Raw genomic sequence first — 16,102 nt, 5'->3', positions numbered from 1 at the left:
TGTAGAAAAACATGTTAAAATTGAAGATTATCATGGAAAATTTTATATAGATATAATAACGGAAGCCATAAAAGTATTACTAAGTTGATTGAAAGTGGAATTATAAACATTTTCTGATAAAGTTGAAGATTTACATGAAAAATATTTCTGATAAAATTGAAGAATATATAGAAAAACATGTTAAAATTGACTCTTTCATGGAAAATTATACAGATAAAATGGTAGGCATAAAAGTCTAAGTTGATTGAAAGTGGAATTATAAACATTTTCAGGTAAAATTGAAGATTTACATGGAAAATATTTCTGATAAAATTCAAGAAATACATAGAAAAAACACGTTAAAATTGACTATTTCATGGAAAATTATACAGATAAAATGGTAGACATAAAAAAACTTTCTAAATTAATTGAAGGTGGAATTAAAAACATTTTGTGATAAAACCAGAGATTTACATGGAAAACATTTCTGATATATAGAAGAAATATGTAGAAAACATGTTAAAATTGGAGATTATTATGAAAAATAATGCAGATAAAATGGTAGACATAGAAAAAATTACTAAATTCATTGAAAGAGGAATTATAAACATTTTCTTATAAAACTGAAGATCTACGTGAAAAATATTTGTTAGTCTATGACTTTTTATTGGGGAATTGAGTCCATTGATGTTAAGAGATAGTAAGAGCTATTGTTGCTTCCTGTTATTTTTGATGTTACTTTTATGTTTGTGTGGTTATCTTCTTTTGGGTTTGTTGGAAGAAGATTACTTTCTTGCTTTTTCTAGAGTGTAGTTTCCTTCCTTGTGTTGCGTTTTCCATTTATTATCCTTTGTAGGCCTGGGTTTGTGGAAAGATATTGTGTGGATTTGGTTTTATCATGGAATATCTTGGTTTCTCCATCTATGGTGATTAAGAGTTTTGCTGGGTATAGTAGTCTCGGCTGACATTTGTGTTCTCTTAGTCTGTATGAGATCTGTCCAGGATCCTCTAGCTTTCATTGTCTCTGGTGAGAAGTCTGGTCTAATTCTGATAGGTTCACCTTTATAAGTTACTTGCCCTTTTTCCTTTACTGCTTTTAATATTCTTTCTTTGTTTAGTGCATTTGGTGTTTTGATTATTTTATGCCAGGAGGACTTTCTGTTCTGGTCCAGTCTGTTTGGAGTTCTGTAGGCTTCTTGTATGTTCATGGGCATCTCTTTTTTTAGGTTAGGGAAGTTTTCTTCTATAATTTTGTTGAAGATATTTACTGGCCCTTTAAGTTGTAAATCTTCGTTCTCTTCTATACCTGTAATCCTTAGGTTTGGTCTTCTCATTGTGTCCTGGATGTTTTGGGTTATAAGCTTTTTGCATTTTGCATTTTCTTTGACTATTGAGTCAATGTTTTCTATGGTATCTTCAGCACTTGAGATTCTTTCTTCTAACTCTTGTATTCTGTTGTTGATGCTTGCATCTATGACTCCTGATTTCTTTCCAAGTTTTTCTATCTCCTGAGATGTCTCACTTTGTGATTTCTTTATTGTTTCTACTTCCACTTTTAGATCCTGGATGGTTTTGTTCAGTTCCTTCACTTGATTGTGTTTTCCTGTAATTTTTTAAGGGATTTTTGTGTTTCCTTTTTAAGTGCTTCTGCTTGTTGACCCATGTTCTCCTGTATTTCTTTAAGGGATTTTTGTTTCTTCTTTAAGGGCTTTTACCTATTGACCCATGTTCTTTTGTATTTCTTTAAGGGAGTTATTTAAATTTAAGTCCTTCTTGAAGCTCTCTGTCAGCATCATGAGATACGATTTTAAATCCAACTCTTGCTTTTCTGGTGTATTGGGGTATCTGAGACTTGCTGTGGTGGGAGAACTGGGTTCTGATGTTGCCAAGTAGCCTTGGTTTCTGATGGTAGAATCCTTTTGCCATCTGGTTATCTCTGGTGCCGGTTGGTCTTGCTGTCTCTGGCTGGAGCTTGTCCCTCCTGTGGTCCTATAAGCCTGTGTTCGTACTCCTGGGAGATCAGCTCTCCTCAGGCAGAATCTGCGCACAGAAGGCTGTGGAGCCACCTGACTCCCTGGTGCAAATGGTAGCCTGAAGTCCTGTCCCAGCTGCTCCACTGATCGTATGTCTGTGCTCACCTAACTGTTCTCCAGAGAGAAGGTGGAGATCTCACCTCCCCGCTCAGAAGTGAAAGTGCTGCTGGGAGAGCACTCTCTCCTAGTGGGTTGTGCACAGAAGGCTGTGGAGCCGCCCAGCTTCCAGGTGCCAAATTACCACTTTCTTGTTGGAGAGGGAGCTGTTGCAGTGTGTGGATGTATGCCAATAATGCTTAATGCATAGGAAGCACCATTGTTATTCATTAATAAGAATTAACTCTCGAAGTTTTGTAAATGATTTTTTTTATTGTTGAAAACTGCTGACCTAAATTGTTAGTTAATACAAACTCTACATTTGAACTAAGTTGACACACACACACACACACACACACACACACACACTCTCACGTCGCGCGCACACGCACATACACACACAAATACGATATTCTTTTCTTTCCTTTTTTACCCCATGACAGGGTCTACCTGGCTGGCCCTCAACTCACAGAGAGCTGCCTGTTTCTGCCTCCTGAGTACTGGGATTTAAAGGCATGTGTTGGGTTGGAGTGATGGCTCAGTGGTTAAGAGCACTGACTACTCTTCCAGAGATCCTGAGTTCAATTCTTAGCAACCACATGGTGGCTCACAAACATCTGTAATGGGATCCGATGTCCTCTTCTGGTGTGTGTCTGAAGACAGTACAGTATACTCATATAAATAAAATTAAAACCTTTAAAAAAACAAAAATAAAGGTATGTGTTGCATGCCTGGCCCAAGTTCTTTTCCTTGGAGGAGCAGTATAATTGTTAAATACATGGGCTCTGCAGTTTCACTAGGTCCTGGTCCTGCCTTTAGTAGCTATTTAGTTTAGGGCAGAAAGCTAATCTGTGTCTTTAAATACTCTTAGTTTCTGGTGTAACAGTCTCCACTTTATTTTTCGCTGCTTTATTCCCAATGTTTATTTCTTCCTTCCCTATTAACCATCCACTCCAGGAACTTTTCCATTCCTATGTCTCTTTTACACAGCTTCTTATTTCATTTCAACTCTTTTCTTTTCACCATGAATGTTTTAAGCCCCAAGACTCTATGGCTGTCTTTAATGGTTATGTGTTGTATGTATTTGGCTAATTAAAAAAATTTATACTGTTTCTTGTGTATGGGTGTTTTGACTCAATGTATGTATGTGTAACACATGTGTACCTGGTAACTACAGAGACCATACAAAGGTCCCCTGAAACTGGAGTTACAGATAGTGTTGAACTGCCATTGGGGGGGGGACTACTGAACCTCATTGCTGTCAGCTGCTCTTCCATGTCTCCAAACCCACGTTTTGTTTTATGATAGAGTTCTAATTATTTTATGGTTTGTATGCTTACATTTCCTAACATAGGGTTTGTCTTTTTGATTTATTAAGCAGTTTCATTAAGCTTTTTCTGCTTGTAACACCATCTTGTCTGAAGAATGCTTATTTATCTGGCGTATAGATGTAAGCATAGTTGGATGTTAATTATTTGATTAAGATTTATTTATTTTATGTATGTTAGTACACTGTTGCTGTCTTGGGGCACACCAGAAGAGGCATCAGATCCCATTAATGGATGGTTGTGAGCCACCTTGTGGTTGCTGGGAATTGAACTCAAGACATCTGGAAGAGCAGGCAGTGCACTTAACCACTGAGCCATCTTGCCAAACTCCTGAATATCTATTAGTTATAAAGAAATTTATTTGAGAACAATTTTGGTATTCATGTCATTTTTACTATTTATCAAAGAAAAAATAAATTTGCATGCTAGCAAAATAGATTTGCTTTTTTTTTTACATAAAAATTTAATCTTGGCTAAGTATTTGATACTTGCCGAATTGAACATTTCAACATTTTCCAGTGATAAATATTTTGACTTTATAATCATCAATGTTGGGAATAGCCTTCACAAAAACACATAGTACAGTATGGCAGATGCATGCTTAGGACTGTTAAAAATTGTTTGAAATTATGTCTTAATCACAAGCCAAGATACCATTTTTTTTTTTTTTGGTGTATGTTGTAGTATGTGTATGTCTGCATGTTTGTGTGCATGCCTGTGTGTGTGTGTGTGTGTGTGTGTGTGTGTTTGTAGGTCGGAGGTTAGTATTGGGTGTTCTCCTTGGTTATGCCATCTTTTCTCTGAGATAGGTATTGACTCAGCTGTGGAGCTCATTGTTTCCTTACAGTGATAGTTCCAGGGAACTGTCTGTCTCTGCTCCCTACTGTTGGGGTACAGTGATAGTTCCAGGGAGCTGTCTGTCTCTGCTCCCTACTGTTGGGGTACAGTGATAGTTCCAGGGAGCTGTCTGTCTCTGCTCCCTACTGTTGGGGTACAGTGATAGTTCCAGGGAGCTGTCTGTCTCTGCTCCCTACTGTTGGGGTACAGTGATAGTTCCAGGGAGCTCTCTGTCTTTGCTCCCTACTGTTGGGGTACAGTGATAGTTCCAGGGAACTGTCTGTCTCTGCTTCCTACTGTTGGGGTACAGTGATAGTTCCAGGGAACTGTCTGTCTCTGCTCCCTACTGTTGGGGTACAGTGATAGTTCCAGGGAGCTGTCTGTCTCTGCTCCCTACTGTTGGGGTACAGTGATAGTTCCAGGGAGCTGTCTGTCTCTGCTTCCTACTGTTGGGGTACAGTGATAGTTCCAGGGAGCTGTCTGTCTCTGCTTCCTACTGTTGGGGTACAGTGATAGTTCCAGGGAGCTGTCTGTCTCTGCTCCCTACTGTTGGGGTACAGTGATAGTTCCAGGGAGCTGTCTGTCTCTGCTTCCTACTGTTGGGGTACAGTGATAGTTCCAGGGAGCTGTCTGTCTCTGCTTCCTACTGTTGGGGTACAGTGATAGTTCCAGGGAGCTGTCTGTCTCTGCTCCCTACTGTTGGGGTACAGTGATAGTTCCAGGGAGCTGTCTGTCTCTGCTCCCTACTGTTGGGGTACAGTGATAGTTCCAGGGAGCTGTCTGTCTCTGCTCCCTACTGTTGGGGTACAGTGATAGTTCCAGGGAGCTGTCTGTCTCTGCTTCCTACTGTTGGGGTACAGTGATAGTTCCAGGGAGCTGTCTGTCTCTGCTCCCTACTGTTGGGGTACAGTGATAGTTCCAGGGAGCTGTCTGTCTCTGCTCCCTACTGTTGGGGTACAGTGATAGTTCCAGGGAACTGTCTGTCTCTGCTTCCTACTGTTGGGGTACAGTGATAGTTCCAGGGAACTGTCTGTCTCTGCTCCCTACTGTTGGGGTACAGTGATAGTTCCAGGGAACTGTCTGTCTCCACTTCCTTCTGTCTGCTCCCTACTGTTGGGGTACAGTGATAGTTCCAGGGAACTGTCTGTCTCTGCTTCCTACTGTTTGTTTGGGTACAGTGATAATTCCAGAGAGCTGTCTGTCTCCACCTCCTACTGTCTGCTTCCTACTGTTGGGGTACAGTGATAGTTCGAGGGAGCTGTCTATCTCTGCTCCCTACTGTTGGGGTACAGTGATAGTTCCAGGGAGCTGTCTGTCTTTGCTCCCTACTGTTGGGGTGACAGATGACCATATGAGCACTGGGGATCAGGACTCAGGTCCTCATGCTTCTGTAGCTGACTAAGCCGTTTCTCTAGCCCCATATTTAACAAATTTTTAATGAAACTCAAGCTAGCAACTCAGAACAGCAGTTTTTAAAATCTCACATGCGGTGATCACAATACAGTGCAGAGATGATCTGCTATTTCTATGTGGAGGAATGACAGTAGGAAATAGTACCTAAACCACCACAGTCCTCTAAAGGACAGGGAACTGTCGGAACAGTGAAAACAGTACTGTCCACAGCATGTCTCTTGGGGCTCAGCTGAAGCACTGTGAGGTGGAGTGGGTGGATGTTGTGTCGTGTCTCACACAGTGATGTGTGTTTAGAACCGAGGCTGCATTGAAGTTGTGTGGTGTACAGTGAGTGAGGTCTTACTTGGGTTTTATATTCATTATGCATCTGCCTTTGGTCATGCTGTGCTCAGAAACATTTCAATCTTGCTAGAGTTTACACAGCTCACATTCAATTACATGTTCCCAAGTGGGGCTTGTCACCAAGAGCTTTTACAAGTCATTTCATTGACCAGAAATACAATTGTGTAATGGTTTTATACTGTATTACAGCCTTATTCCACAGTAATAATATTCTATAGTTCATGAAGCTAAAGCCTTGTTGATGCCAGATTTTTCTCATTTTTACCATAAAGATATTTTTATTAGTGTGACATACTTGGAAGAAAAAAATTTCTGGGTTTTGGGAAATGTGTTTAAAAGTTAAATAACTATTATGCACTATCCACTTGCCCCATAAGAAAAGTTGGAATTATATTTGAGTAGCTGACTGATTGCTGGTTTTCAGAATGTTCCCCAAGACCTCCTTGACATATAAAGTGTATGTTCCGTGAATTGCTGCACTTTATTCAGACAAGCCAGGGCATTGTTACCAGATTTTGGTTTAGGAAAAAAAAATGAGTTTCATGAGTGAAGTGAGTTTGAAGAAGTATTCTTCTGCAGAGTTAGATATCCTAGATCTTTGGCCCTTGGGTGTCTTGTGTTGCTGCACAGTGCTGAGTCACTTGTGGAGTGTAGAATTGTACTTCGGCTTGCATTGAGATAGAAGAGTGAGTGAACAAAGTGAGCTTCTCTCCTTCTAGATCTAGTGTAGGTTTTTGTTCTCCGTAAGGCACCAGCCCATTGGAATTCACTGAAGACTCAGTTGTTAGGAAAAGGCCTTGTTTTTCTGAGCTCTCTTGTTTTTAGCTCACAGATGATGTTGACCTTATAGTTGACATTTCTGTCTGTCTTAATGTATAACATAAGCAGCAGATAGGGTGGAGTTCTCATTCTGCCATTCAAGAGCTTTTGGATGCTCGATAAGTCAGTGACATTCTCTTGACTGTTTGATTTCTTCATAGAGATAATAATGAAAAGGTGCTTTCCCCCAGAAGAACTTTCAGAAAATTCAAGGACTTATGTGTGGTATTCTTGGTGACTCGACTCCCCCCAGCCCCCCAACAATTCAGAGAGTAAGGCAACAATCAGTGTAATAATCCTGAGTGAGCATTTGGAAGGCAAGTAGCTTAGAAAGGGGGTTTACAGGTGTTGCTCTTTATAACTTTAAATAGTAACATGCAAAACAACACAGTACTGGGCTGGGGAGAGGGCTCCACAGTTAAAACTGCTCACCATGCAACCTAGACCCCGTGGCGGAGGGAGAAAGCAGATTCTGTGTGTGTGTGTACACGTACGTACATACACTTTTTCATTTATCTAGATAGACATGCTATATGGCAGGTTTTCTTTTCTCTCTCTCTCTCTCTCTCTCTCTCTCTCTCTCTCTCTCTCTCTCTCTCTCTCTCTCTCTCTCCCTCTCTCCCTCTCTCCCTCTCCCTCCCTCTCTCTTGAGACAGGGTTTCTCTGTATAGCCCTGACTGTCCTAGAACTCACTCTGTAGACCAGGCTGGCCTTGAACTCAGAAATCCGCCTGCCTCTGCCTCCTAGGCGCTGGGATTAAAGGCGTGCGCCACCACTGCCCCACATTGGTAGGTTTTCTACATGAACACTTTTTTTTGGGGGGGGGGGTGGCTGTACACCATTTCTAGCTCTTAAATCTTTCTGCTTCCTCATCCACATAGATCCCTGAGCCTTGTGGGGAGGAGTTTGATAAAGACACCCCATTAGGGCTGAGTGCTCAAGTCTGTCATTCTTTTGCACATTTTCCATTTGTAAGTCTCTGTTAGTTTCCTTCTACTGCAGATGAAGCTTCTCTGATCTGGATTGGATGAGGCACTGATGGATCTATGGGTGGAGCATTCTGTCATTTAATTGCATCTCTTTAAGAGCTGACCTAGAACATTAATTCTCAATCTGGGGTGATTTTTCTAGAAGGGGACACTTTAGGTTGTCACACTTGGGAGTGGTAGCAATGTGAAAGTGCTACTGTTATTTAGTGGTTATATTAGGATTCTCTAGAGTCACAGAACATAAGGGTAGTCTATATAGTTAGGGAATTTGTTGATGATTTACAGTCTGTAGTTCAGCTCCCCAACAATGGTCAGCAGCAGCTGTGGATGGAAGTCCAAGGATATAGCAGTTGCTCAGTCCCATGAGGCAAGCAGGCGAAGAAGAGTGAGTGAATCTTTCTTCTTCCAATGTCCTTATGTAGGTCTCTAGCAGAAGGTGTGGCCCTTCTTCAGAGTAAAGGTGTGTGATGCCATGCCTTTAATCCCAGATGACCTTGAACTCGGAGATCTCCTTGTCTTAATCTTCTAGAATTCGTAGCTACTGTGCCTTAAGATGTCCATGCCAAGATCCAGGTCTGAAACTTATATCTTCCAGCCTCCAGATTAGGATCATAGGTGAGCCTTCCAATTCTGGATTGTACTTTATTCCAGATGTAGTCAAGTTGACAACCAGGAATAGCCACTACAGTGGTCAAGGCCACTGCTAAACCCTGTAGCACACTGAACACTTGATCCCTGTGCAAAACAAGAAATTCTGGGCAAAAAACTCTGGAAAAGATCAATTAGATCTCTTTGAAAAGTTCTTAAGTATAATTGTTTACTCAGCTGTTTACTGATGGTGGTAGATAATTTGCAATTGTAATCACTTGGTATCAGTCTGTCTTAATTATTATCCTATAATTTTGTATCATTTATTCTCACTTGTCTTTACACATCTCCTTACGTACGTATCTTGTAGTTACTTCCTGTCTATGGTGTCTTTGTCAATGAAATGCATTTCTTATAGACAGCAAACATCTGGCTTCTGCTTTGGAGTTTGTTCAGCTATCCTGTGTCTTAATCACAGATTTAAGACAATAGTATTTATGGCTGTTACTGAAATATGTTTTTCTTCATCTTAGGGGCTTGTTAGTTTACTAAGCTAATAGTGACACTGAGACAGAGAAGATGAAAGAATGAGAAATTGTGGAGTTAGAGGAAGTTTGGAGATGATTGATTAATTAATTGATAGTATGACAGTATTAAGGAGACCATTGCGTGCATGAACAGTATATTCAGAGAAGTAACTTGGTCTGTTGTCTTCATTGTTCTGAAGGTTTAGTAACAAAGCTTAACACCTCGGGAGAGAAATTTCTATAGTCAAAAAGAGTAAAGTAGATGGAATTAAGTGCTGGTCGATACTTAGAGGCATTGCGTGGCACACATTTCTTGGGAGATGCAATACACACCTCTACATATATCACCCCAGATGGGGAGCCCACAACAGAACAAAGTCTACCTTGGTGAACCACTGAGCTTTATTAGGATTACTTAGAGAGCTGAGAGTGAGGATTACTTAGAAGAGCAGAAGTGACTCATAGACAGCTCTCCCATCAACAATTGGTTGGGACCTGAGTGTACCGCACAGGCCTCACTCAGCTTGTCAGCTCTTGAGAGTCACTGTCTGTGGTCTTTATTGCTCACTCTGGGAGGGGAGGGACTAGTGAAACTGGTCAGTTTCAGGGACTTCCTGAAGCTAATTTGAGTTGTTTATCTTTTTACATTAAGGAGATTTCCTGGGTGATGGAATGTTTTAATCTCAGAATGTTCTAATCTCAGAGGAAGTTGCTATACAAAAAGAGATTGGGCAGAAGGGAAGGAAATAAAGGTGAAAGATATGACCAGCAAAGTAGGAGAGAAAAATCAGTAAAAAGTAAAAGTATATTAGAGGTGTAAGGAAAGTTGTGTTTTAAGAAGGATGCTCTGGTCAAGTCTGTGTCATATTGCTAAAATGGAGTACATAAGGGTCAGAAAAGTGTTTCATTTGACTTAGTACCATAGGAACCTATTTATTCAGATTTTATTGTGTAGCAAATCATGCATGATTTAATTCGCAGTTCTAGTTCTATGAGTAGACAATTTGGATTTGGGTGATCAGGGTGGTTCTACTGATCTGGGTGAGGCTTCTACAGGTATGTATATGTGATTACCTGGTGGTTTGGCTAGGGCTGGTTTCTTGATGACCATGTCTGGATTAACTGGTCCCTTTCTTCATATGGTTTTTAATTTTGGTATTTTGAAATGGGGTCTTATATAGCCAACAAGCCCTGAACTTGGTATGTCATTGAGGATGACCTTGAAGTCCCTGATCTGTCTACCTTAATTGGATACAGATCTATGCCACCACGCCTGGCTCTCTGTTCTCATTTAGCAAATGGATAACTATAAAGGGATAGCATGGACTTGCTCTCATGCCCAGGACCCCAGGTTAGCAAACTCACAGAAGGGCTTTACTGAGCCTGCCATTTTCTCCTTGGTCAAAGCTGGGTCAGATTCAGATTCAAGACCTAGAACTTCTTAACCTGGTGGGTGGGGTTATGGATCAAATCCAAAGGCCTTGTTTATTATGATAGGCAAGTGTTCCACTGAGCTGTGCCCCTAGCCCATCTCTATTTATTGATGGGAAAAGCAATTTATATTGCATGTTTATAGATAGATATAGGGAAATTGTTGCCTTTCAGAGTCTGCAGCACTGATCATGACGAAAGCGTTATGGCTGAATGTAGTGGAGCTGAGAAGCTGTATTGGATTAGTATGAGAAATAAAGTCTAAACACATGTGTAATTTATTTTTCCTCTCATGAGTACTTGCCTGACTTCTTACTAAGAACAGCATTTGAATACTGAAAGGATCTAATAGACATGGTGTGATAGGTGGTAGAAAGACAGTGAATTAATGAAGTGACCTCCCAGAAAGCTACAGATCCTGAGATCCTGTGCATCACAGTGGGTTAGTTTTTTATGTGAAGAATAGAAAATGGGTGTATCTAGATATTTAATTTGATGGAAAGCTGAGGAAGTTTCTGTTTGAGCTTCCATATTTTTAATGAAGTAGTCTCCAAGAGAAGAAGAGGTTCCTGAGATTTTATAATAGAGAAGGTCAATCGTTTTATTATAATTAGACATTGAGTTGAATACTGACTAGAGAAATAAAAGGATTTCAATAAATGAGAAATGTTACCACTGTTTATATAAAGCATACTGCTTGTAAAGAGATTTTACTGGAATACTTTTTGCATTGCTGGGTAGAAACTGATTTTAGTTGAGATGTTCCAGGGATGGGACTTTATGGAGCAAGTTAAACTTTACTTTTGTTTTTTTGTTTTTGAGACTGGGTCTTAATGTGTAGTCTTGGCTGTTCTGGAACTCACTATGTAGACCCAGCTGGTCTCAGACTCAGAGGTCCACTTGCTTCCTTCTGCTGGAACCAGATGTGTGTACAACCATGCCTGGCTTTTTTTTTTTTTTTTCTTTTTGGTGTGGTTCTTGAAAAGGATTAACACAAGATATGGCATCTGGTTTTTTTTTTGTTTGTTTTTTGTTTTAAATAACACTAACAAAACATGAACACAAAAACTGCTCAGTTTTCTAAAAGAACTATTGAAACTGCAGCCATTTTTCAGTGTCTTCAGATTCCTTCCAGAATCCTCTTGGATTCCAGAATCTGCAGATGGTCAAGTCCCATATATAAAATGAGTAAATATGTGTACATAGACTACCCATATTTTCTTTTACACTTGGTATCATCTCTAGGTGACTTGTGCCTCCTAATACAATGTATGCATTAAGTAAAGAATTGTTAAGCTGTGTTGATTGAGAATAATGGTTAAGTCTGCACACAGAGCACTAAAATAAAACTGAACATTCTTGCTCTATATTTAATTGAGTCACAAATGTGCACCAATACAGGGGAACAACTGTATTTTATTAGTACACATAAGAACCATTAAGTGAACATATTTGCAATTAATAGGATTAATTAATTAAAACCAATCATGGTTGTGTATTGGTTATTTTCTCTCTTCACCAGACATGGCATTACACATACTACTGACCTGAGAAATCATCATCATTCAGTACATGAGTGATGTTAACACTATCACTAGAAGTATTAAGGACTTAGAAAATGCCTGTGCTGTTTGAATATGATGCTGTGTTATTATACACGGTTGAAGCAGTCTTTAGTTTTAACAGTTGAAACATAAATAATTGTTGCTGTAAGGTTATGTATTTAACTGAGAATAGTTTTTGTCTGTTTTCAGTTGGAAGTTTCTCTTACTAGATTTTTCCATTGTCCTTGACAAGAATAAGCCTAATTTCTCATTTTGTTTAATTACTGTATGAATTGTCTTTAATGAGTGTGCCACCTGCTGGTTCTCAGAAGACTGCAGTTTGGAGTCTTTCCAACTCTATAGTTGCCCTGATTCTGCCTTAAACGTGGAGGTGAAATCCCCGGAGAGAAAGCAGCTCTTTATAAATAAGACCATGTAGGGAATCTTGTAGTAGCCTTGATTTGATTTTGTGACAGTAAACTTGATGAAACATTGTGAATTATTAAGAAAAAATCATGAGAACGTCAAGATTCATTTCTAACTAGATGATCTGAAAAAAACTGTTTTGTAGTCTTGGTTTTGATTTCTCTCAGTGCTATTTTTCTGTTTCATACAATGAAAAGATCTTACATATCTTGATTTAAGAATTAATGGCTAAATTGATTTTTTTCCTCTTCTTCTTAGGACTATTAGTGTGATTGAGTATGCATGTTTCTTTTAGATCGTAGAGTCTTCAGCCCTAAGTGGAATGAATATACCTATCACACTTCCATTCTTAAGGCTCAGGGATCTTTGAGGAAGAGTGGGCAGAAAGATTTCAAGAGTGTAGTGGCTATTCCTGGTTGTCAACTTGACTATATCTAGAATGAACTACAATCCAGAATTCGAAGGCTCACCCATGATCCTAATCTGGAGGCTGAGAGATACAAGTTTCTCACCTGGATCTTGGCGTGGAGATCTTGACAGTGGCTATGAATCCCAGAAGATTTAGGACTGGGAGATCTCTGAGTTCAAGGTCATCCTGGGATGAAGCAAGTCCCAGATCCAGGCATGGTGGCATACACCTTTAATCTGGGCCACACTTTCTGCTGGAAACCTACATAAGGACATTGGAAGATTCACTCTCTCTTCTCTTCTCTTCTCTTCTCTTCTCTTCTCTTCTCTTCTCTTCTCTTCTCTTCTCTTCTCTGCTCTTCTCTTCTCTTCTCTTCTCTTCTCTTCTCTTCTCTTCTTTCTTTTTTTAAAAATTTTGAGACAGGGTTTCTCTATGTAGCCCGGGCTGTCCTGGAACTCACTCTGTAGACTAGGCTGGCCTCGAACTCAAAAATACGCCTACCTCTGCCTCCCAAGTGCTAGGATTAAAGGCCTGCACCATCACTGCCTGGCCCTCTCTCTTCTTTCCCTTCCTTGCCTTGTGGGGCTGAGCAACTGCTAGATACTTGGACTTCCATCCACAGCTGCTGCTGACCATTGTTGGAGAGTTGGACTATAGACTGTAAGTCATCAACAAATTCCCCTACTATATAGAGACTATCCATAAGTCTGTGACTCTAGAGAACCATGATTAATACAGAAGTTGGTGCTGGGAGTGGTTTTGAAAGAACAGAAGTATAAGGATGAATCTTTTAAGAATCTGGAGTTGGGTTAATAATTCACCAGCACCTTCAACTACTGAAACTTCTCCAGATTCTCTCTCTCCTGGGCTCGGAGAACGTTGAAGACATGTGATTGAAACTATATTTCAAACTTAAAAGAAGCTAATGCCTTTGATTATCTTGATGAATTAGGTGATTCAAAACTTTCTACAAGTTGGAGAAAAAAATTGGAAAATAATTTTGTTGGCTGGTTGCTCTGAGCATCTTGGGAATAAACGGTGAAGGAAAAGGAGTTATATGATAAAATCAAACGGCTCCAGATGCGAGTAAACAATCTAAAGAATCTTCTCTACAGCAGTTATAGAGCTCAAGTTGCAGAGAGTCAAACTGAAGCCCTCATTATAAGGTTGGCAGATTTACAGCGAAAATTCAAGTCTCAGCCTCAGAGGATGTCAGCAGTTAAAGTAAGGGCATTGGCAAAGTATGGGATCCTATAACTTGGGATGTGGATGTGTGGGAGGACCCTGTTGAAGCTGAGAATTGTGAATCTTCAGCTTCTCCAGGGTTTGCCCCACCTGAGGAAGTCGTACACTCAGCCCCACCCCTTGAAAAAATGTTTTTTTCACTTGAGGAAATTAATCTCTCAGAGTCTGATAAACCAGCAGTGACTTTCGCTGAAAATGCCAAACAAGACAATATTGGTGTTTCTCAAGGTCCACTGAAAGAGTTGGAAAGATGGCTCAGCAGTTAAGAGCTCAGACTGCTCTTCCAGAGGTCCTAAGTTCAAATCCCAGCAACTACACGGTAGCTCACAACCATCTGTAATGAGATGAGATGCCCTCTTCTGGTGTGTCTGAAAACAGCTACAGTGTACTTACATATAATAAATAAATAAATCTTAAAAAAGGTTTAAGAAAAAAACATTCTCTAAAAAGCTCTTCTTGTAAGTGGCCAGAGGTGACCTGTAAAGATGGTTCGCTGCTCTCTTGATCCAGAGAACCCCACAAAATCATGCAAATCAAGAGGTTCAAACCTTCCTGTTCACTTTAAGAACACTAGGGAAACTGCCCAGGTCATCAAGGATATGCATATCCGCAAAGCCACCAGGTATCTGAAGGATGTCATTTTAAAGGAGCAATGTGTGCTATTCTGGCCATATAATGGTGAAGCCAGTCGGTGTGCCCAGGCCAAACAGTGGGGCTGGACACAGGGACGGTGGCCAGAAAAGAGTGCTGAACTTTTGCTGCACATGCTTAAAAATGCAGAGAGTAATGCTGAACTTAAGGGTTTAGACATAGATTCTCTAGTCACTGAGCACATCCAGGTGAACAAGGCACCTAAGATGCGCCGACGAACCTACAGAGCTCACGGCCGGATTAACCCATACATGAGCTCCCCCTGCCACATTGAGATGATCCTCACTGAGAAGGAACAGATCGTTCCAAAGCCAGAAGAGGAGGTTGCACAGAAGAAAAAGATATCCCAGAAGAAACTGAAGAAACAAAAACTCATGGCACGGGAATAAGTTCAGCATAAAATAAATGCAGATAAAGTAAAAAAAAAAAAAAAAAAAAAAGAAGTCCGCCAATAGTTTCTTCTAGACCTATAACCAGACTCAAGGCAAAGCAGGCCCCTAGAGGGGAGATAGAAAGTGTAGTCCATGAGGAAATACGATATACTATTAAGGAGCTTAATGAGTTTGCTAATTCATTCAAGCAGAAGTCTGGGGAATATGTGTGGGAATGGATTTTAAGGGTGTGGGATAATGTGGAAAGAACATAAAATTAGAGCAGGCTGAGTTTATTGACATGAGCCCTCTGAGTGGAGATTCCAGGTTTAATATGGAAATTTGCTCAGTTAATTAAAAAAGGTGTCAGAAGTTTGTTTGAATGGTTGTTTATCAAAAGATGGCCTACTGAAAAGGAGTTGGAGATGCCTGATATCCCTTGGTTTAGGGTTGACAAAGGGATTTTTAAGGCTTAGGGAAATTGCAATGCTAGAATGGATACATTGTGTAAAACCTAATCCTCCACAGTGGGAAGGCCCAGAAGACATGCCTTTCACCAGTCCTGTAAGATACAAACTGGTGAGAGGGGCACCAGCACATTTGAAGAGTTTTGTTCTTGCCCTTTTCCTTGTGCCAGATCTTAGGGTTGGGATGCTGCCGCTCAATTAGATGAATTGAATTCAATGGGTTTAATTGGTCCAGGTGGCAGCATTGAATCACCAGAGACAAGGCAATCGTAGTTATTATAATGGACGGTGTAGACAAAGCAATGTTTATGATGACATACCCTGTAATGGTCAACACAGGAGAGGTGAAATTTACAATGGCATGACTTGTTTGGACCTTTGGTACTGATTAATCAATCATGGTATTTTCAGATATGAAATAGATAGGAAGCCTACTGCATATCTGCTGATCTGTATAAGCAGAAAAATTCTCAAACAAATGAAAGAAAGGCTACATTGGATTGTGACAAAAGGCAATCTCGGCCAGTGAATCAATTTCCAGCCTTGAGCCAGTTTACAGACCCAGAGCCCCTTGAATGAAGGGGTGGCTGGGTTCCCCGAGGAAGGA

At 40.3% G+C, this 16,102-nt stretch overlaps 2 protein-coding genes across 6 annotated transcripts in view; both read left to right on the top strand.

Annotated features, from left to right (window-relative positions):
- Window positions 1–16,102, top strand: part of Pds5b (PDS5 cohesin associated factor B) — a 142,233-nt gene that overhangs the window by 20,707 nt on the left and 105,424 nt on the right. The gene's annotated exons all lie outside the window — the stretch shown is intronic.
- LOC127672367 (60S ribosomal protein L17-like) lies at window positions 14,484–15,081 on the top strand. Its single transcript, XM_052167465.1, has one exon. It carries the CDS (start codon window positions 14,492–14,494, stop codon window positions 15,044–15,046), a length of 555 nt encoding a protein of 184 aa, XP_052023425.1. The 5' UTR covers window positions 14,484–14,491; the 3' UTR covers window positions 15,047–15,081.

Source organism: Apodemus sylvaticus, chromosome 22 (assembly GCF_947179515.1).
Source record: "Apodemus sylvaticus chromosome 22, mApoSyl1.1, whole genome shotgun sequence".
Lineage (NCBI taxonomy): Eukaryota > Metazoa > Chordata > Mammalia > Rodentia > Muridae > Apodemus > Apodemus sylvaticus.
Note: the sequence above shows the minus strand (reverse complement) of the source record. Positions and strands in the feature narration are given on the sequence as shown.